The following is a 23,230-nucleotide window of genomic DNA, read 5'->3' on the forward strand; positions in this document are numbered from 1 at the left end:
ATTAATATTGTTGACCGGTTTATAATCTGAGATCCAGAGGTCACTCTCAACTAAAATGGAATCACATGTACCACCTTTTTGTCTTTGCTTACTAACCGAATAGCTTACAAAATTCTGACCTATCGAACATTGTGAAGAAAAAAACTTCAAAATCAAAATCTGTGCATACATTTTAGTAGGTCCGTATCCCTTACATCAAAGTGAATCTTACAAAAGAAAATACAGTCAATATTTAGTAAACCAAGAATGTACCGTGTGTAAACTATTCTAAGTTGTATATCTTGTTCCAGTTCTGTCTGTGTCTTCGCACAAAGTTGAATAATTCTAAACTATTCTTACCATTCTCCAACATACCTATGTTGTTACTATCATTCTCTAACATACGAATGTTGTTTCTACAATTCTCCAGCAGACCATACACTTTTGTAACATAGCCAAACTCTGGTCCGTAGAGACGACTTGCACACGCCGCTTTGAAACTCACCAATCTCAACATCTCCATATCTCCTGTCAACATAAGAATTTAACAACAATCAAATAATTAAGAAAAAACAAACACAGAAGACTGAATCTGGAAACAGGGTTGCATATAAAGATGTACCGTTTATCTGTCCTGCCTCGAGCTTTTTCATTTCTGTATCCAGTATCTCCCGGGAGAAATGTCGGTTAAGCCACCACTTAGCTCGAAGTGTCCATGTCGTACCGGTGAACATTCTAGGTGTCGGGTTGTATCGAACAGAGTATGTTTGTTGACACCCTTCTTCTCCATCTCCGTTGAAACAGACAGACATTCTGTCTTCATCAACATTCTCAAAGAAGAGAATCAACAACTCTGCAAACTCTCTCCAGATTTCTGGCTCGGGGAAAGAAGCTTCTACATGCAATGCTATCATTTCGATTAGCGACTCTCTACTATACCCATCTGCAAGTTTTGAGAAAAAAAAAAACAAATGGGTATTAGAGACAGACTTAGTAAGGATTCAAGGTCTCAAGAATGATGAGATCCTAGTTTTACCTTCTTTTGACATTTCAATAAGCTTCTTCAGGGTGGTTACACAACTAAGGTCAATCTTTAAGATATCTTCATAGCATTTTGCAAGCTCGTCGCTGTTATTATGAAACTTCTCCTTCATAGCGGCCTTAATCCTACAATTTGAGCAAAACAAACAACACTTGAGAAACTTCCTAAGGAGGCACCTATTCTAAACTAACACGGACTAAGAGAGATCCTTTCTTACCTGACAGGTTTGATGTCATGTACTTTGTTGCAAATCTCCTCAACCACTTTCATCGCTTCATCTACACGGCCTCCAATTAAGAGAAGCTACAAGAAAAAATTGAAAAAGAAAACATATAATTAGTCTAAGACATTCAAGGTTTAAAGGAGGAGGAACATTATGAGATTACCTGTACAAGCGGATGTAGTGCAGCTATAGATACATAACGAGGAGACTGCATAGTAAGCCGCAGATATTCCACTGCGTCCTTATAATAAGAATCATTGACAATCTTTCCATGGCAATCAGGATCTTCTGGCGGTTTCAAAGGAAGCAACCATGGATCCATATCCCCTAACCAAACAGAGAAAAAACGACATAAGCCATGGAATCAACAGACTTGTTGCATAGGTAATAAATAGATTTGAAAGCACCACTACTACTAACCAAGAATTTGAATAAGAGCGGGATCAAATGCAACTTCAGTTCTCAAATTCTCTTCGTTTTCTTCAGACGAGGCATAGATTCGTGGTGGTTCGGTAAATTGCTGAGGAATCTCCTCCAGTTTCACATTCTCCAGTTTTACCTTCACCTCCACAACCGACCCTGAGTCACGCGTGGAGGCATCAGAATTCACTTCATTATTGCCGACAGATGCCTCTGACTCGTTTCTATCAGAGGCCGAAGACTCCACGGAGTAAACAGACTCGTTCCTGGGTGAACACTCGGCCATAACACCAGATCCTGACTCCGACATGTTAGATATGCTGTCACTGCAGTCTACATCTTCAGGCTGCAGCTCCTTTGAGTATTTACGACACCACAATCTGTAGCATGTGATTCCTATATATAGATTGGTCCGCGGAAGGTTTCCCAAATCACGGCTCCTCATCATGCTGCCAAAATAATAAGATCAGCCATCAAAACTGATTCAAGCAAGATCCTTATGATAATATACGCAGGTACAAGAAAAGCAAGCTACATGAATCCTAACACATCTTTAAAAGACTGTACCCTATTGCAGCATACTCGGCCTCCTTTTCCATCCCATGCTCGAGTAAATGACATATTTGTTCGAACCAAACCAGGAGCCTCTCCTGTCCAAATAAACTAGTTAAACTCAAATGTAAGCCTCAAGCGTTGGAACGATACTCAAATCAAAAGATAACTACAAGTTCTCTTCTCGTGCACAATGTAAATAGCTACAACACAATCAAGCTAAAGAATGACAAAATCTAAAAAAGGGACCTCTTTGTGCTGTTTACCAATCTTCCCTATCCAAGTATCATATATTCTTGTAATCTCCTCAACATTGTTCTTGTCTGGTTGCAAGTGACTAAGAATCTGTATTTGAGCCTGCCAAACAAAACACAAACCAGCAACGACAACATGTGAGAAACGGACAGAGTAACTACTACAACACCATGTAAGAAACAAAACAAACAACTCAAAGCACAACTTCCAAAGCACAAAAAAAAAGACAAAACCAAAGAAACATGAACATATAAGAAACAAGACAGCAACAACAACACACAAAACAAAGAACTAGTTTCATCATTTTCGGAGCCTAAAAAAAAAGGGAAAAAAGACAGAACCTCGTATTTGAGCCGGTTCATGGAAGGAGACGCATCTCTCATAGTCCCTTGCATCAGAACGCTAAGCACACCGCTTGCTTCTCTCCAGTTTCTCTGGCGAAGCATCTCGCTGAGGATCTTCGGCAACCGTTTGAGGTAACTGCTCCGGGTACTGCTTCGCTCAATAAGACTCAGAAGGTAAGACGGTTTCGCCACGCAGAGGACGGTTCTCTTGAACTTCCTATCCACGGCATCGGCGGAGCTAACGACGCGGCGGTGCTTACTGTCTTTGATTGTGATGTCATCGAGAATCTCACTCTTCACTTCGGTTTTCACTTTCACCATTGCCTTATTGGAATCTTCGATTCAGTTCAAGAACAAGGGGGGGGGGGAATTAGGGTTTGTCCCCGCCGAATCGAGATTCAAACGACGGTGGTGGTTCCGGCGATAGGAAACTCTCCGGCGACAAGCGATTCCCGCGACAAGTGTGTTTATATATACAGAATCTGCAGATGATAAACCCTAGGCTTAAATAAATTTACTCATTAAGAATTGGGCCATTTAAATGGGCTTTTCTAATATTATTGAGGCCCAGTTTAGTTAAGACCAACCAAATCATATAAACCGTAATGTGAGGTTAACCTTAAGAACCGACAAAACCCGTACCCAAACAAACCGAAATTGTATTTCGGTCTTTTCATTTTGTCTCCTTTCTAAAGCCTGAGCCTGAACCGAACCAAATTAATTTGGGTCTAAAACCTGAAGTGAACTGAAGCATTCATTTTTTTAGTTGCTCAAAAAAAAAAAACTGAAGCATTTTTTTCTTTTACATCACTCTCATCAACACATTTATCTTTTTAAGTATGATTTTGGTCAGCGTATTTTAAATATAAAAAGTGTGATTTTGATTTGATTTAGTATGGGTACCATGTTGCCTAATGTTTTATTAGAGGGCCTTGTGTAAGTTGTGAGTGGCTTAATATTACACGTGTTGCCGGTAAGCAAATCTGGTAATAACGAATAACGACTGGTTCTAAGGTGAAGGCAGTTCCCTAATTGCCCTTCTTCTTTTTTTACCATTCCCTAATTGCCCTTCTTACCTACTTTTTTTCTTTTAGCAGCCCATAGGCCCCATACCTACATTAAATTTTTTTAATCGGCCCTAAAAGTTGTTAGATTAACGTTCAAACTAATTTCAATTCTTTAACTTTCTTATAAATATATTCTAAAGTTAGAACAAGCATATTCTCTGATTCGTATTTTAAAATTCGTGTTTGATACTTTAAAATTCATGAAAAATATAGCCAAATTGATGACAACCATATATGTTATCATATTTTGAGGTCATATATTATTTTATTAGCTTAACTTTTTATAGAATATTACAATAACAAAATAGTGGGGAAAAAAGTAAACAAATGCTGAATAATTCAATGTTGAATTGGAGGAAGGCCATTAACGTAGGGAGAAGTCAATAAACTTTTATTTTGTGAATAAATACTTTTTTTTTTGAGCAAAGTCAATAACTACTTTGTTATCTTCTTTTTCTGAGGTGGACAATATATTATAATAAACTTTTAATTAAATAACGTTACTACACCAACAAATATGTTTATTTTATACGTAAGGAAACAAATATACGGTAAATAAAAAGAAGGTGGTATGGTTAAAATGGTAAACAAACATCCTCTGCCCTCTTCATCTTCCTTACTGCCCCACACGATTTATACACACTTAAGACACAAAACATATCTTCTGTAATAAAAGCTCCGATTATATATATACACACACGTATATATACATTATTACATACTCATCCACACATGAACGTCATCCTCTGATCTTCTTTTCAAACACATCACAATGAGACTCAGATCTCTCTTCTCTCTCCTCTTCCTCGTCCTCTTCACCTCATCGGCCTACGCTCGGTTCGTCGCTGTACAGCCATCTTCGACCGGTCTCATCTCCGATGGAATCAACGGCGGGAGTCTCGACTCCGGATCGATTATCAAAACCGTGGTCTCTGCTCCTCCGGCTGAGGAGAAAGAGGAGGCTTGCGAACAGACCTATGGGTTCATGCCGTGTACAAAGACGGCGCTTGGGAACGTGTTCTTGATTCTGGTTTATGGGTTTCTCATGTACACGGCGGCGACGTATCTATCCGCCGGAAGTGAGCTTTTGCTCGAGATCTTGGGACCTGGTATCGTCGGTGGTTTGTTTCTTCCCATGCTCGGAGCTCTTCCTGACGCTATGCTTATCATGGGTAGGTGAAATGTTGATTCTTTGTTGGTACTGTTTTTAGTTTTGAGAGATAAAGAGTCAATTTTTATGAGTTAGTAATGATGATGGTAACTGAAAGGTTGGTTCTTTCTTGTTACTGTTTGAGGTTTGAGAGATAAAAAGTGAATCTTTGTTAGGTTTTGTGAATCAGTAGTCAGTTTATGATGATGATACTTTGATGGTAACTGATGATGAACTCATGTCTTGTCGCCTTCTGTTTTTTAGCCATTTTTTTTGTTTTTTTTGTTTCAATAGAATCTTCGTTTTTTTTTTATTCTTGATGGGGGCCGCTATTGAATTGTATTTTATTTTTGCAGTGTCTGGACTTTCCGGAGACGCAGCAACTGCGCAAAGCCAAGTATCAGTGGGAATGGGGTTGCTTGCTGGCTCCACCGTTATGCTTCTCACTGTTATCTGGGGAACTTGCACTGTTGTTGGCAAGTGTGACCTTCGTGACAACATTGCCGTTAACAACCAAGACACCAAAGGCTTCCATCTTAACGGTAACGAGAAAGCAACTTATATATAACTAGTGGTCGATGATGAACATACAAAAGGTGAAATGCTAATAATAACTGTTGTTTTGTTGTCTATAGATTCTGGTGTAACTGTTGATGTTTGGACCAGCTATGCTGCAAGAATAATGGCTATATCGGTTATTCCCTTCGTCATTGTCCAGCTTCCGCAAGTGTTGAACTCAACATCTGGAAGACACTTGGCCGTGTTGGTTGCTCTAGTCCTCTCGGTCCTAATGTTGATCTCCTACTGTGTCTATCAGGTACATAGCCACTAGACTCTGTTGTCTCTTTTTTTTTTTTTTTTTTTGCTTTCTCCATCTTGTTTATGAGATTATTCTTCCTTGTTGTATATGTATATAGGTGTTCCAACCATGGATCCAAAGGAGACGCCTTGCTTTTGCAAAGCACAAGCATGTTATATCAGGAATCCTAAGGCACTTGAAACAACATGCTTTGGGAAGACTTCTTGATGATGAAGGCCAGCCTGATGAACATGTCATTCGAAAGTAACTCAAATTTTATTTCAGTATCACTTTTTAAGGTTCACCATGTGCTTTAAAGCTTAATCTGTTTATTAGGTTGTTTGAGACCATTGATGCAAACAAGGATGGAAGCTTATCAGCTACTGAGCTTAAGGCGCTTATCATTGGGATCAGCTTTGAGGATATAGATTTTGACAAGGATGATGCTGTGGGAAGAGTTCTCCAAGATTTTGACAAGACTCTCGATGAGCAAATTGATCAAGAAGAGTTTGTCCGTGGGATTAAGCACTGGCTTATTCAGGCAATGGGAGCTTCTGGTCATTCTGGTCCTGATGCTGGTCCTAGAACAATGAAGTTCCTTGACCATTTCCATGTGGTGAGTGAACACACTTGACCCACCCACCAAAAAAAAAAACCTTTCTGGAGTTAACACAATTGTTTTTGTTTTTGCAGCAAACAAAGAGAGAGCATGCTCTGTTGGGAGACAATGAAAATGGTGAGAATGATGAGGAGTCTGGTGAGGTTGCAGACCCGAAATGGATCACCATTAAAGCATCTTTGCTGCTACTGTTGGGAGCAGCCATTGCAGCTGCATTTGCTGATCCTTTGGTGGACACAGTTAACAACTTCTCTGCAGCCACAGGGATCCCATCTTTCTTCATTTCCTTCATAGCTTTGCCTCTAGCCACCAACTCAAGTGAAGCAGTCTCTGCCATCATCTTCGCTTCCCGCAAAAAGATCAGAACCGCCTCCTTGACTTTCTCTGAGGTCCGTTTATTCTGTTATGAACGAACCGTCTTCTTGTCTCATTAATACTTGTTACTAAAACCATTTTTTCTTGGTGTGTGTGTGTGTGTGTAGCTATGTGGTGGAGTGACGATGAACAACATTCTGTGTCTCTCGGTGTTCTTAGCGATCGTCTACGTTCGAGGACTAACGTGGAACTTCTCATCCGAAGTGTTGGTGATACTCATTGTTTGTCTGGTGATGGGATGTTTTGCTAGCTTCCGCACAACGTATCCTCTTTGGACGTGTTTCATAGCATACCTGCTTTACCCATTCTCTTTGGGCCTGGTCTACATTCTTGACTACTGGTTTGGCTGGTCATAGAGAGATTCCTCTCGTTCAAAGATTTCTTCTTGGAGTGTTTCTGTTCCTCTCTCTCTTCTTCTTCTTGTTTATGTTTATGGATCACAGAGGGTAAAAAACTCTCAAGTTACATTTCTGAGATTTGCTGATGTGATTGAAACATTCTTATTAAAGCTAATATTATATTTCTTGTTTCTTTGAGTATATGTTCTTCCTTACAATAAGATTATCTATACTATTAAAAGATAATCATCCCAAAATCTACTTACAATAAGATTATTGCATCTATTCAATAGCTAATTATTATTTTTGGTCTTACTTAAATATTTTTCTTAACTAGCTTTTTAACATTGATACTGTTAAAATCAATCATATCCATTTTATATTTTGTTTTGCCAAAAATGTAAATACTTAAAAAACAACCTTTTGAAAATAATATTTAATTTTGACAACTAATTTTGATGAACCTGAATCATTTTAAAATATATAAAGCAAAACTATTTACAATATAGAGTATTAATTTATCTAATTTCATCACATAAACATTGCTCAAATATGATTCATAACATACATATATTATTAACTAACTAAATTTCATACATCAAAATATTTTTTGAATATAAAAGTTTGAACGAATATTTTAAACTAACTATTACTGTACATAAAACCATTCCTCACATATTCATACCTATCATGTTAATTCTACATCATGGTTTCTACGAAATTAAAATTTTGACTAAAAATTAATTAGTATTAATAGTGATTATAAACTTTTAAATTTTGAATCTAAAACTAAATATACAAATTTATAATAATTATCTATAGTAAAAAAACAATACTGAAAACCTATCATTATACTTTAGTTTTCTCTGTCATGTTTATCTATTGTTTTTAAATAACATACATAGTATATATTCTTAAAATTATAAAGAATCACAAATAAAATATTTTGTTCAATTTCATGTACTAATCAAAAGATATATAATAAGTATGATCAATTTTCTAATATATCATCAGATTTATATTATTTAAAAGGGTTGCCATTTAATTTTGGGTTCAGTTTGGTTCGGTTTATTTGAATTTAAGAAAACCTTAACTAAAGTCAATTCAAATTAGTTTGTTTTGGTTTGTGTTCGGTTTTAATTTGATTTGATTTGTGTTCGGTTTGGTTTTAGTTTGGTTTGTGTTCATTTCGGTTTAATTTGCTTTTGTTTGTATTTGTTCAGTTTATTCAAATTGAATTTTAGTATTGTTATAGTTCAGTTACAAAAATATTAGTTATAAAAACATAAACAAATCAACATTTGACACGAAATCATTATTTTTATATTTAAACGTAAAACCAAATATCACAATAAATCGTAGAAGACGTAATCCAATCATTTATGTTATTATCTTCAAACCTAATATAAATATCATAGATAATTTTCGGTTTTGATGTTCATGTATGAAATTTATATTTATATTTATATTTTAGTTTAGATATGTTATTCTATTCATTTAGAAGTAAAATGATAGTTATATTTAGCTGTTTAGGTTAAATATTAAATATATTAAATTTCATATTATTAGTATTTTAATTAATATAATTTAAAATATTTCAGTTTAAAACTGAACCATATCGAACCATTTGAGTTGATAAAACTTTGAACAAGATGGTTTAGACATATAATTTGATTTTGTTTGGGTCATTTTGGGTTCAGATGGGTCGGTTTGATTTGTTTTTTCCACATTTTACATGGTCAACCAGTTCCAGTGACGGGTTGATAACAAAGTTTTGGATTTTTGCCAAATTTGATCAGGGATTTAAATAGTTGCTTAGTTAAATCCGAACTGAATTATATATGTCACTGGGTTATTGGTTAAACCGTAAATCCTGGCCAGGATATAGTCTACACAACTATAAATGTATTAGGCTACAAAATTTTAAAACACATAAATTTATAATTACCAAATAAATTCTTATAAATAAAAATTTAAAAAGGAAAGAAAGGTTCAACAGTAAATCTGGGTCATGTATAAAAATAATGGTCAACACAATTATAAATGTATTAGGCCACAGAATTTTAAAACACATAGTTTTATAATTACCAAATATTTATCTTTTATAAATAAATCTTTTTAAAATAAATTTTGTGTTTTCCAAAATGAGATCAAAATCTAATTGTTTTATCAATCATGGATGTTAGTATTCTACTATTACTTCAACATTACTTCAAAAAAGAAAGTTTAAGCCACCTCGCTTCTAATCTCTCTTATACATGTGCTGATGTTTATTAACTTTTGGTGAAAAAAAACTTAAAAGAAAGATAAGATGAAATAATTGATGATCAGTTCTTGTTGTTGATGTATATCATAGGGGTTTCTTCTATTTCATATTAAAGAATAATATGTTTGTAAAGCTCCCGTAGCTCAGTTGGTTAGAGCGTTGGTCTTATGAGCCGAAGGTCGCGGGTTCGAGCCCCGCCGGGAGCATACTATGATTTTTCTTATATTTAAGCATGTTAGTTTAACTATGTGTTAACAAAATAGATAATGGACACATTTTGTACAATCTTAAATTCTTTCTTTCATATTTTTTCTCTCTTTTCGACCAATACGGTGTCTTCATGTACTAATAATCTCATGTCTCATCCTTTTTTTACTTACTCGATATTATATCCTAAATCCTTCTTAAAGTATGTGTTAAATGTAGACATTATGCTAGATACTAGACATCAATATCTCTTTTGCACTTTTTCATTACATGTTTGCTTCAAATAGCCACTAGTAAGAAAGTAATTTAAAAAAAAAAATTCCAGAATTTGCAATCAATTGATTAATGAACTAAGAAATATGCAATACTTATATAAATCCATCATTCCAAATCCAAAACTCCAAAAACCAACATGACTAAGTAACACAAGATCAATGATTGTTCCAAATTCCCTTTAACTCTCAAATATTAGCAGTGGAAATGAGTCCAAAAATCAGACCACAATTGCAATGTATAATTAATAACAAATGTTTATAACAATTCTATGTAGACTAATAAGAGATATTTTTGACGAAAACATTAAACCCACATATAAGCTTGCGGTTATTAACCGAACCGAATCTGCCAAATCAAACTGACATGTTTGGTTTTCGGCTATGTTCTATTAGAAGGTCGGTTCGATTGAACAATTAAAAAATCAGTTCAATTAATTCCGTTTTCTAAAATAAAGTTTTTAAACCAGATTATACCAATCTCAACCGAAATTTTGAACCGAACAAACCAAAATCCAAACTGAAATAATTGAACTGTTATTCTTCTTTTTGAATTATTTACCAATTTAAAAAGAAATTTGACTAAATTCGAAAAGTTCGCCGTTAGAAATTTTGAATGCAAACTACCTGAAAACTAAACCAAACCAATCTGGAAAAAAAAAACTAACCGAGTATCCACATGGAAAAAATGGCAAAAGCTTGAGACTTTAGCCTTCAAGTTGGGTTAAAGGTTTCCAGCCTAAACAACAACAAGAAGAACAAATATGATACATGATACAATGTCACATGACCAGAACATAATTGAGCTTACAGGAAGTTTTCTAATTGATACATAATGACAACAAATTATCAATGGCTTGTAATTTTAAGAAGAATAAGAACCTGAAAACACTATAAGCCCAAAGCCCACAGATCATGTCAAGGCCCAATGCTCTTCAACTCTATCTTCTAACGGTAATAAAGGCAAAGATTGTGTGACGACTAAAGGTGGTCTTTGTACTGGTTTTACAGCTAAGGACATCCAGCTATCCAACCGTTTTGAGACCTTGGGATTGTGTGCTGTCACATGCTGAGCTGTGCTCTATCTTGTCTTTACCTTAGCTCTTCTTCCTCTTTATATACTGCATCGATTGTATGTAATGAAACCAAGTTGGAAAACATCAATAACAGAGTTACCTTCTTCATTAAGTTACCCTTTTGTCATCAAGCTTTTATGGTATCAGAGCCATGGAAGATGATCCATTTTCTTCTCCTTTAACTATCACTCAGTGTGTCACCTTAAAGCTCAATGCTTCAAACTATCTCTCTTGGAAATTTTAGTTTGAACAGTTTCTTAACAGTCAAAACCTCCTTGGTTATGTTACCGGTTCGATAGCCCGCCCTCTTCCAACCCTCACCGTTCAGAATGGAGAAGAGACGACGGAGACTGCAAACCCGGAATACGCGAAGTGGGTCCGTACTGATCAACGAATCATGGCGTGGTTGGTCGGATCTCTATCAGAAGACGCCATCAAAAGTGTTTACGGCCTCCGTTCGTCTCTCGAGCTATGGAACTACCTCGCTCAGAAGTACAACCGTGTCTCTCCTACGCGCAAGCTCGAGCTCCAAAGTCGCATCCAAACGACGAAGAAGGGATCTCGGTCTCTCTCTGACTATCTCTCTGAGATAAAGTCGATTTGTGCTCAGCTTGACTCGATAGGCGCTCCTCTGTCCGAACAAGAGAAGATCTATGGAGTTCTCCGTGGCCTTGGCAGGGAATATGAGTCCATAACAACAGTGATTGAGAGTTCTATGGATATGTTTCCTGGCCCCAACTTCGAAGATGTGGTTTTTAAGCTCACTAGCTTCAACGACAAGCTCGCCACTTACGAATCTCCAACGGATGTCTCTCTTCAGCAGGCTTTCTACACCAACAGAGGAGGTTATTCTTCTCGTGGTAGAGGACGCGGTGGCTCTCGTGGCAGAGGTAACTACTCCACCCAAGGTCGTGGCTTTCCACAACAAATCAGTCAGTCCTCGGGTCGTGGTTCCTCTGCTCCTGATAACCGTCCAACCTGTCAAATTTGTAACAAGTTTGGACATCCTGCGTACAAGTGCTACAAGCGGTTCGATCATTCTTATCAAGCTGATGAGTATCACTCTGCCATGGCTGCTATGCGTGCTCAAGACCCTCCTTACAATGCTGGTAATGAGTGGTGTGCTGATTCTGGTGCTACGGCCCACATCACCAACAACCCCTCTCACCTCCAGTCGGTGCAAGCCTACTCAGGAAATGATACAGTGTTGGTAGGAAATGGTGAATGCTTGCCTATAACGCACATCGGTAACGCTGTTCTGCCTAGTCTGCAAGGTAAAATACCCTTAAACGATGTTCTCATCTGTCCTGCAATGACAAAATCATTACTTTCAGTGTCTAAACTTACAGCTGATTATCCTTGTTCTATTGAGTTCGATGCTGATAGTGTTGTTGTGAAGGACAAACAGACAAGGCAACCTCTAACCAGAGGAGTTAGACAAAAAGATCTCTACGTCTTGGAGGACCTGCAGTTCACAGCTTACTTTTCTCACAGGCAGCAAGCTACTAGTGGTGATGTTTGGCACATGAGGCTAGGTCATCCTCACCATGAAGTCCTCCAACGTCTTGCAACAAATAAGGCCATAGTTCTCAATAATCTCAACCGTCAGCTCTGTGAGGCGTGTCAGTTGGGCAAGTTTAGTCGTTTACCATTTTCTAGTTCTGACTTTGTAGCTACCAAACCTTTAGAAAGAGTTCATTGTGACCTCTGGGGGCCTGCTCCAGTTGTGTCGACTCAAGGTTTCCGGTTTTATGCAGTCTTTGTTGATCATTACTCAAGATATACTTGGATGTACCCTTTGAGAATGAAATCAGACTTCTTTTCTGCATTTTTGAGCTTTCAGAACTTAGTGGAACGACAACTTGAATGCAAAATACAAGTATTCCAATGTGATGGTGGTGGTGAATTCATAAGCAATCAATTCACCTCGCATCTAGCATCTTGTGGGATCAAACAACGGTTATCTTGCCCCCATACCCCTCAACAGAACGGTCTTGCGGAAAGGAAACACCGTCATGTCACTGAGCTCGGTTTGTCCCTAATGTTTCAGAGCAAGGTACCCCACCAGTTGTGGGTTGAAGCGTTCCTAACTGCAACTTATCTCGGTAACCTGATGCCTTCCTCTGTTCTTCCAAGCAACAAGAGCCCTTATGAAATGCTTGTGGGCAAACCTCCTGTCTACAGCTCTTTGCGTGTCTTTGGAACGAGCTGCTATCCCTTTCTTCGTCCGTATGGGAAGAACAAGTTCGATCCTAAGAGCTTGCATTGCGTGTTTATCGGTTACAGTGAGAAGCACAAAGGTTATCGGTGCCTTCATCCTCCCTCTGCACGTGTTTACATAAGCAGACATGTTCTGTTTGAGGAAAGTAACTTCCCATATCAGAAAGAATATCAGTCTTTTCTGTCATCTTTAGACACCCCTCTCTTGTCCGCTTGGAGATCTGAACATGTTCAACCTCCTCCTCCTCCCCCAGAACCTGAGTTGCAAGAAGAGATCATTCCTCGCAAGCCACAACAACAAGCTCCTGCTTCCCCTGCTTCTGCAGCTTCTATCTTCTCAGATGATGATTTCCCTCCCCTACCATCTCCTGTTGCTTCTCCTGTGCCTCAAGTAGAGCAACCAGCCCCTGCTCATCCTATGGTAACTCGAGCTAAACATGGGATTCATAAACCGAACCCACGTTACGCTCTAGTCTCTGTTCAGTCTCGCTACCTTGAACCGAAGTCTCTGGCTGCAGCTCTCAAAGACCCCTTTTGGAATAATGCTATGAAGCATGAGAAGAACAACATGGAGATCACTCACACTTGGGATCTAGTACCTCCTGATCCAGCTATCCAACCGATAAGTAGTGGATGGGTTCATAAGTCCAAACTCAATGCCGATGGGACTTTGAACAAGCGCAAATCACGGCTAGTAGCTCGAGGGAATGAACAGTCTGAAGGTATTGATTTTTTGGAAACATATAGTCCAGTCGTCCGTACTGCTACCATACGCTCAGTTCTTCATGTTGCAACAGTCATGGGATGGAAGATAAAGCAACTTGATGTAGAAAATGCCTTTCTACACGGTGATCTCAAGGAGACCGTTTATATGACACAACCTCCCGGTCATGAAGATCCTGACAAGCCACATCTATGGTCTTCGTCAGTCTCCACGGGCTTGGTTTGATAAGTTCAGTAACTTCTTGCTGGAATTTGGGTTCAAGTGTACACACGGTGATCCCTCCTTGTTTGTGTACCTCCATGGCAACGATGTCATCTATCTCCTCCTCTATGTCGATGACATGCTGCTTACTGGCAACAACGATCATCTGATTGCGAAGCTCCTGGTTACACTGAATACAACCTTCAGAATGAAAGACATGGGTCCAGTACACTACTTCCTTGGCATCCAAGTTCAAGAACATTCTGAAGGCATGTTTCTCTGTCAAGAACGATACACTATGGAGCTCCTTGAAACTGCAGGAATGTTAGACTGCGCGCCTATGCCAACGCCACTGCCTATGCAGTTAGATAAAGTCCCTGGAGCTGACAAGTTGTTCTCTGAGCCGACTTACTTTCGAAGCCTTGCTGGTAAACTTCAATACCTTACACTGACAAGGCCCGATATACAGTTTGCAGTGAACTATGTGTGTCAAAAGATGCACTCTCCGACGGTAGCAGACTTCTCCAATCTGAAGAGGATTCTTCGTTACCTGAAAGGAACCTGTCGTCTTGGTCTGAACATCAACGCAAAGACTGGATTTCTTCTTTATGGCTTCAGCGACAGTGACTGGGCCGGTTGTCGTGAAACGAGAAGGTCTACTGGTGGTTTGTGCACGTTTCTCGGCTCCAACATCATATCGTGGTCAGCCAAGAGACATCCAACGGTGTCACGATCCTCCACTGAAGCAGAGTACAGAACTCTGTCTCTCACCGCTACTGAACTCAAGTGGATAGCTTCATTGCTTGGTGAAATGGGTATCTCGCTTCCTGACACACCTGAGTTATTTTGTGATAACCTCTCTGCTGTCTACTTGACTGCAAACCCGGTATTGCATAACAGAAGCAAGCACTTTGACACCGACTTCCATTACGTGCGTGAACGTGTTGCTCTGGGTGCACTCGTCGTCAGTCAGGTCCCTGCAGTGCTTCAGTTGGCGGGCATCTTTACTAAATCTCTTCATCAACAACCCTTCCTTGCCTTGCTTGACAAACTTGGGATCACGAGACCTCCTGCCCCAAGTTTGAGGGGGTGTATAAGCCCAAAGCCCACAGATCATGTCAAGGCCCAATGCTCTTCAACTCTATCTTCTAACAATAATAAAGGCAAAGATTGTGTGACGACTAAAGGTGGTCTTTGTACTGGTTTTACAGCTAAGGACATCCAGCTATCCAACCGTTTTGAGACCTTGGGATTGTGTGCTGTCACATGCTGAGCTGTGCTCTATCTTGTCTTTACCTTAGCTCTTCTTCCTCTTTATATACTGCATCGATTGTATGTAATGAAACCAAGTTGGAAAACATCAATAACAGAGTTACCTTCTTCATTAAGTTACCCTTTTATCATCAAGCTTTTAAACACTACAACGAGAACACATTCCTTATTTTGGGAAACTCCCTGAAACGTCAACAAGAATCTAAGTTACACCCAGTGATGGCTCTAGCCGTGTGCTAGCAGTGTATATGCACAGTGTCTTTGCTTTTTATTAACTGGAGTTGTTCTTCCTTCCACTCTCATGTGGTATCATACACCTCATCATGTCTTATCTAGGAAGTAAAAGTAAGACGTCAAGTCTTAGTTGGTATGTTTACTGCTTTAGTTAAGATGCCATTAAAGTATGTGTAATGCTAAAGTTTATGAGCTAGCTCTCAGAGTGTAATTTCCATACGGACTGTTTGTCTTGATACTTTATATTTTTGAACATTTGAGTTCGGACCGGTGCTGGTTTCCACAGGTGAATGTGACATGATTAGAACAAAGGAAACGTCGAACAAGTGAATTTTTAACCATTATCTTTTGCAGGAAACCACAAAATCAAAAAAAAAAAATATAGAACTGCAGAACCAAAAAGAAGGCCACACAGGTGCAACATTAACAAGAAACAACCACATTGACATGTGATAAAAAAAGGGCTATAACTATTTCAGAAGGAAGAAAGAATCCTAACATAAACTGACATGTTACATTGGGAATAACAAAGAGCCTTAAACCATGGATTTACTGATGCAAACCAATAAAGGGAGGGAAGGCAACTATAACCGGAAAATTGGAGAATAAACCGATTCAAATCGGTTAACTCATTGTTTGACAAACTTAACTCCCTTCTCGATGGAAGACTTGAGTTCTGGCTTCAGTGCTTCCAACCCTTCCTTTTCAAAGTCTGAGAGTGGCCCTAAATCAAGAACCTCCTCCACGCCGTTCTTCCCCAATCTCACCTGAATCACATTGCCAAAACCATCACGTTCATCAACTGGGTGGGTCACGAGCACATTGTGTGTTTGATTGATGCTCTAAGTTTAGAGGATTACCTTTGAGGCAAAGAAAGGAAGCTCAGTGATTGTGGATTGCACGTATGAGCATTCTACAACATCTGGAACTCCGTTGAGTCCCTTCAAGCATGCATCAGCGAATAGTGCTCCAGCATAGCTGTGATAATAGAGATTGTAAAGAACCAAAAAGTGAGGGCAGGCAGAGAGAAAAAGAATGCTTACGCCATTGACAATGTAGCAGAGCCCCTTCCTGCTTTAGCCTCCACAACTTCTGTACCTCCATCTTGAGTACGCTTGGTGAGGGCGGTGAGTACGTCGCCTGACAAGTTAGCTTGAGGAGTGGCCTACAATGTTTACAAACATAGTGACTTAGTCAAACAAGTTACAAGTAAGGCATTCAACCAAACATAGAGAGGAAGTGAGAGAGAAGTATAACCTGAGAGAAGAGTGGGAGAATAGTAACCCCAGCATGACCCCCAATCACAGGAACATTAACGTCTGCAGAGACAACAAGAACCTTAAAACACAGCTAAGAAATAGGAAGAAAGCTTATGATTACAAAAAAAAAAAGAGAGGTACAGAAACCTGCAACAGGGAGATTAGCATTTGCAGCAAAGAAAGTCTTGGCCCTAACAACGTCAAGAGTGGTAACACCAAACAACTTCTTCTCATCGTACATACAAGCCTTCTTGAATATCTCCGCTGCAATTGGAACAGTAGAGTTCACTGGGTTGCTGATCATATTAACAAGCGCCTGATTCAACTCCAAAGGTCAGTTCATTTGATTAGAAACAAAAAAAGCAGAAAAGGAGACATTTTTACACCAAACAAATCAATGCACTTTGGCTTACATGAGGGCAGTACTTGGCGATGGCAGAGGAGAGGGTTTTGACAATGGCAGCATTGATGTTGAAAAGATCGTCACGGGTCATACCAGGCATCCTGGGAACACCAGCAGGAATGATAACGAGGTCAGCTCCTTCAAGAGCTTTGTACAAGTTATCATCTCCCGTGTATCCAACAACCTTTACAAATACAACACACGTGAAAACGAGAACGCATTTTTTTGAAAAAAGCATCCAAATCAAAGGGATGGTGCTGTGGTGTTGGTGTACCTCAGCTCTGGTGTTGATGTGACCGACATCAGCGGCGACTCCAGGTGTGTTCGCGATATCGTAGAGGGAGAGAGTAGAGACGAGAGGGTTCAGTTTCATCAGGAGAGCAAGAGGCTGACCGATTCCACCGGCGGCGCCGAGGATGGCGACTTTACGCTCGGGGACGGACCCGGAGGAGAAGCTACGGCCGAGAAGCCACTGCTTTGCCGAGGATGATGATCGGACAAGCATAGATCTGAACATTTTGGGATGAGAGAAGGAGGGAGATCTAAAAGGAGATATGTGTTTTTCTTCCTTAGTTTATGTTGGTGAAAGCTCTGGCTGGCCGGCGAGACAGTCGATGATGATCAGATATGTAATGACTCTCGGGGTTTAATGCTTCCAGGGTTTAGATGTTTTCGATAATTTTGGGTTAATTTTGTGTAAAATTAGATCTTGGGATACTTGTTTGTAATATTGAAAATAAGCTTTTAGTTTAATTTGGTTTTGAAGGAAAAATATATGGATTTCTAACTTGGACCTCATGGAAACATGTTTTTTATCAGATCAATCAGATGTGAGCATACTATAACACATTGTTGTCTCTGTAGAAATTCAAAAACAAATCCCCTACTCAGTGTACAAGAATCTGTGTAATTTTTTAAAACATAAAACATGTTTTAAGTGGTTACTAGATACTGACCCGCGCTATCAAAGCGCGGGATTGACTTCCCGGTAAATATTTGGTTCAGTTTGAAATAACATTTTATAATATTAATATTTCGAGCGACATATTTGATAAAATAGTTATAAGTTTTGAGTTAGTGAAAACAATTTTTTCTATTTTAATAGTATAGATATATATATATATATATATATATATATATATATATATATATATTTCCCTAAACCCTAACCAATATAATTTAAAATTTATAGACATATTAAAAATATAATTATGATTATTTTATATAGTAATCATATAAATTTTATTAAGTGTAATTAAGAATAAAGTGTGATAATTTTATTTTACAATATAGGATAACAAATCTGTATCTTAAAGTTATACTTGCCTAATTTATAATTTATATTTGTACTATTAAAAAATGATTATGAACATAAAATATATGATTATGAAGATAATTAAATGGGCCATAATACAGATTTTTTGGAAATTATAAAATGGGCCCAAATATCACTCTAAAAACGTAATGCACACAGCCCATGTTACAAATATAATCGAATCTGTGAAAATAGAGTAAGATCGACAGTTTTGTCTTTGTCTCCTCTTTTCTACCGACAGCTTTTTTTTTTTTAATTTCAGACACAAAATCTTTGAGTAATAAAAAAAAACGATTGCAATGATTCGGCGCTTGGACGATTCGACTCTGGTTAATTTAAAGGTTCAATATTGTTTGTTTTCCTTAGAGATCTATTTGATAATTGGAAACAAATAGATGTATCAATGAGTTATTTTGTTTTGTTTTTTATTTCATAGTATGGATCCAGCAAAAGAGAAGCCGATCGGAGACATGCAAGATCAGATCGTGGTGTACTCGTACATTTTTGGAATATATACGAAGATGGCGAGAGCACCGACAGAAGAAGTTCATCCGATATATAAGGGTAATACAAATTAAAAATACTTGCGTTTCTTAAAGATCTTGTTTATCTGGTTACGTTTTTACTCATTCAAACGAAGAAGAAAGCTAAAACAAATCTAATTTTTTTTTGTTTTTTTTTGTTTTGTTTTATTGCTATGAGATGGAAAAGTGTCGTGACCACTCAGAAGCTGGAATTTGTATTTTTACAGAGTATATATAAATTCCTAAAAGGTAAGACTTTTTATTAGTTATGCATTTGAAATCCTGGAAATATATATTATATTTTTCCTCTATTAAATTGGTTAATAGAAATTAAAAATATTTGCTTTTTTTTGTACAGACTTAAGGAGAATCAAAAATGGATATATATACAAACAATGCTGAGATGAGGCACGACTACGAAACCGTTTAATAACTAAAGCAGGTAATCAATACTACTCAAATAGTATTAGTTATGAATTAGGAATGTAATTGATATTGGCTAGATAGGAAAATGGAACATTATGAAGCTTGATGTGATGATCCTATTTGCTTTAGGGGTAATACACATTTAAAAGTTTTGCCTATCTTTTCTATAAAAGTTGACCTGGTTACGTTTTAGGATTGATAATGAAGAAGAAAGCTAAAACAAATCTAATATTTTTTTTTGTTTTTTTTTGTTTTGTTTATATTGCTATGAGATGGAAAGGTGTTGTGACCACTCAGAAGCTGGAATTTATATTTTTAACAGAGTATATATAAATTCCTAAAAGGTATGACTTGTTAGTAGTTACGCATTTGAAATACTAAACATAATGTTTTATTTTCCATATATAATGGTTTATTTGGTAGGTCGATTCATACCAGATGCTGAACTTAATAAAAAGTTGGTAATAACTTTCCATTCTCCAACAACAAATTGGCTCTCGAATTGTTCCAGTAGGGAATGTTTGCAAATGGCATGGATTTTGATACCCTATAAGATCATACAAAAATACCAAATTAAATCATATACTGAATCAATATGCATATACATAATATCTAAAGTGTATAGAAAGTGAGGATAGAGAGTAAGGGTTTCTCACATTTTTGTCGCCAAGAACCATCTCAAGAGATGCACCTTTTTGGTGACTGAAGGAATTCCATTTATGAATCACTTTCACAGCAACTCTCCATGAATATTTAAATGGCTTAACTTCACTTAAAGTGCTGATTTTGATTTTGGATTCCATAAGTGTAGATGAGGATAAAAAGTTTTGAGATTTCGAATGGTTAGTTTGGTGAGTTGTGTTACCGTCCGTTATTTATATAGTTGTATACGGGGTAAATTTTTATTAATCGCGAATATACCAAAAGAATATAATTAGGAATATTCAACTAAAGCTATATTAGAATGTTGTTTTGATTTTATACCAGATTTTAATGAGTTGGTATTTTTAATGATTTAAATTGTGTGTTTAGATAGGATATTAGAATGTTGTTTTGATTTTATACCAGATTTTATTAGATGTTAATTTATTTTCAGTTTTATAATTTTTTCAAATCGTATTATTTTTCTTATACAGAGAGAATATTATATGGATTTAAAGATTCGAGATCATTATACCAGAAATCAGTTTTTAAGTTTAGATATTATACCAGAATGTAGTTTCGATTTATAAATCTGTTTATAATATTAATTAAAAAAAATATTGCTGTTTATATGAAATATTTTATTAGTATTATTAATAAATGAGAAATCAATACTATAATTATTCAAAGTATACGATATTATTCTGTAAACATATAAAACATAGTATTTGAACAATAATAAGAGTCTACATATATATATTCATATAAACGTGATATAAATATATATGTTCATTATTGTTGATGCATCAAATGTTTAATCTATATAAAACGATGGTTATAGGAGTTGGTGAGATTATTTTAAAGTATAATCAATTAATGTAAAAGACAATGACCAATTATAAGAAAATCTAGATAAATAAACCGGAAATCTATGAAGCAAGGAAATCTTAAATAATTAAGCCACGATCAGGAACAAATAAATAAAGAGTTAAATAAAAACAATACACTTAAAAAAAATGCAGTGGCACAAAAACGTAAATATGATTGAAACAAAAGGTCACCTCAAAAAAGGGCCTTCTGTTTTAATAGTATTGACTAGATTCTGACCCGCCCTTAAAAGGGCGGGTATATTTTTTTTTTATATTTTTTTTAGAAATTTAATTTTTTTTATATTTGTGTGTTTTTAGTTTTATTTGTGTTTTTCTTTGTATATTATTTTTCTTAAATGATTAATTAGATATTTTAATATTTATTCTATTAAAACACAAGTATGACCAAATTTCTAATTAATTTATGTGATAATTAGAGATTTTAATATATTCTATTAAAATAGTTGGACCAAACATATATCAATAGATTATGTTTTTGTTTTAATAGATTTAGATTAAAATATGATTAAAAGAAAAACCTTTACTATATCATTATATATAGTAAAATCTAAATTATCAGATAAATTATCAAATTCATATTTGTTTTCTAATATATTCTAATGATTTTTATATGAAATATTTTATCATAAGTTTCCTTAAAGTCTAGATTCTTACCCGCCCTTTTAAAGAACGGGTATATTTTCGTTTTAATTATTTTGAGAAATTTAATTCTATATTTCTATTTTCTGTAATTATATTTGTAATTAATATTAATATAATTTAATATAATTTTTGGTAACTATATTAAATATGTCATGTTACATAACTATATACTTGTGTCATATGCCTTTCAAAAATTATTTTTAAACTTTATTTCTAAAGTTTGCAACATATTATATTTTCTTATTTGTTACCTAACATAATTAGTCAAGAATATTCGTATTAAAAAAACCGATTCAGAATCGACCAGAAAATCAAAGTCTCATAACCAATGTTTTGAAACCTGACCCGGACCCGCAGTTAAACCGGTAAATCCAGTGACCAAGCTAAATTCGGTTTAGGTTTTGTGAAAAACCTAATATTTAAAAACCCAGTGAACCCGCAAAAAATCACTAAAACCCGGTTGCCGGTTGAACCATTGGTTGAACTAAAATATAACTTTTACTTTTTTTATTAGTTTTTAGTTATGTTTTGAAAATTTATTTTATATAATTTTAATAAAGAAATAAAGTTTTTATTTTTGTTATCGACAATTTATTAGTAACGTTTTACTTCTGATTTACTTTGGATTTGAAATTTAATTTTATTATTCACATTAAATATATAAATATTTATGATTTTTAAGTTTTGATATTATTTGTTAGATGTCATAAATTAACTTGTTACAAAAAAAAATCTAAATTACTTTTGATATTTTATCTATCATGAATATAAATGCTATTAATAAACCGGTAAATCCAGTGACCAAGCTAAATTCGGTTTAGGTTTTGTGAAAAACCTAATATTTAAAAACCCAGTGAACCCGCAAAAAATCACTAAAACCCGGTTGCCGGTTGAACCATTGGTTGAACTAAAATATAACTTTTAATTTTTTTAGTTTTTAGTTATGTTTTGAAAATTTATTTTATATAATTTTAATAAAGAAATAAAGTTTTTATTTTTGTTATCGACAATTTATTAGTAACGTTTTACTTCTGATTTACTTTGGATTTGAAATTTAATTTTATTATTCACATTAAATATATAAATATTTATGAATTTTTAAGTTTTGATATTATTTGTTAGATGTCATAAATTAACTTGTTACAAAAAAAAATCTAAATTACTTTTGATATTTTATCTATCATGAATATAAATGCTATTAATTGTTATTGATAATATATATATATACAAAATGGTATTTGGCATGGAGAAATCAAAACATCTAATGTATGAATTGCTTGCTTTCAATTAATGTAGTTGAATATTCTTGCTTTGCTTATATATATATATAGTTAATGCATACGTGATTTTTTCTAATCAAAAAGAAGGCATCCCGAAATTATAGGAAGTAAAGTGGAGGAGGTTATAAAACATCAAGTCTCGTTATCTATATATACTTGTCAGTTAATTTTTCTTGGCAGCCGATTTTTGCAGTTACCTTAATATAAAAAGGTG

At 35.9% G+C, this 23,230-nt stretch overlaps 3 protein-coding genes, 1 long non-coding RNA gene and 1 other non-coding gene across 7 annotated transcripts; 3 read left to right on the forward strand and 2 right to left on the reverse strand.

The window, feature by feature from the left end:
• Positions 1-145: 145 nt before the first annotated feature.
• LOC108863244 (uncharacterized) lies at positions 146-3,273 on the reverse strand. The gene is made up of 9 exons (XM_018637612.2): positions 2,813-3,273; positions 2,466-2,573; positions 2,232-2,314; positions 1,665-2,113; positions 1,408-1,571; positions 1,239-1,324; positions 1,016-1,146; positions 602-922; positions 146-507 (listed from the first exon to the last, which is right to left on the reverse strand). The coding sequence occupies exons 1-9, from the start codon at positions 3,134-3,136 to the stop codon at positions 263-265; spliced, it is 1,911 nt and encodes a 636-aa protein (XP_018493114.1). The 5' UTR covers positions 3,137-3,273; the 3' UTR covers positions 146-262.
• Positions 3,274-4,546: 1,273 nt separating this feature from the next.
• On the forward strand, positions 4,547-7,364 carry LOC108805136 (sodium/calcium exchanger NCL). Its single transcript, XM_018577105.2, has 7 exons — positions 4,547-5,054; positions 5,389-5,574; positions 5,668-5,849; positions 5,950-6,095; positions 6,168-6,447; positions 6,525-6,839; positions 6,933-7,364. Exons 1-7 carry the CDS (start codon positions 4,655-4,657, stop codon positions 7,179-7,181), a joined length of 1,758 nt encoding a protein of 585 aa, XP_018432607.1. The 5' UTR covers positions 4,547-4,654; the 3' UTR covers positions 7,182-7,364.
• A 2,197-nt stretch (positions 7,365-9,561) lies between these two features.
• TRNAI-UAU (transfer RNA isoleucine (anticodon UAU)) lies at positions 9,562-9,635 on the forward strand. Its single transcript has one exon. It is a non-coding gene; the product is annotated as a tRNA-Ile (tRNA).
• A 6,318-nt stretch (positions 9,636-15,953) lies between these two features.
• Positions 15,954-17,962, reverse strand: LOC108859076 (malate dehydrogenase 1, mitochondrial). Its single transcript, XM_018632923.2, has 7 exons — positions 17,572-17,962; positions 17,308-17,481; positions 17,042-17,210; positions 16,893-16,954; positions 16,679-16,800; positions 16,496-16,613; positions 15,954-16,402 (listed from the first exon to the last, which is right to left on the reverse strand). The coding sequence occupies exons 1-7, from the start codon at positions 17,812-17,814 to the stop codon at positions 16,265-16,267; spliced, it is 1,026 nt and encodes a 341-aa protein (XP_018488425.1). The 5' UTR covers positions 17,815-17,962; the 3' UTR covers positions 15,954-16,264.
• Positions 17,963-18,820: 858 nt separating this feature from the next.
• LOC130512532 (uncharacterized) lies at positions 18,821-19,906 on the forward strand. 3 transcript variants are annotated; one of them, XR_008946090.1, is made up of 4 exons: positions 18,821-18,953; positions 19,049-19,385; positions 19,495-19,578; positions 19,835-19,906. It is a non-coding gene; the product is annotated as an uncharacterized LOC130512532 (long non-coding RNA). The 3 variants fall into 3 exon arrangements; XR_008946089.1 differs by having other exon boundaries at positions 19,843-19,906; XR_008946088.1 differs by having other exon boundaries at positions 19,495-19,900.
• The last annotated feature ends 3,324 nt before the right edge of the window (positions 19,907-23,230 follow it).

The sequence above is a fragment of the Raphanus sativus genome, chromosome 5 (genome assembly GCF_000801105.2).
Source record: "Raphanus sativus cultivar WK10039 chromosome 5, ASM80110v3, whole genome shotgun sequence".
Classification (NCBI taxonomy): Eukaryota; Viridiplantae; Streptophyta; class Magnoliopsida; order Brassicales; family Brassicaceae; genus Raphanus; species Raphanus sativus.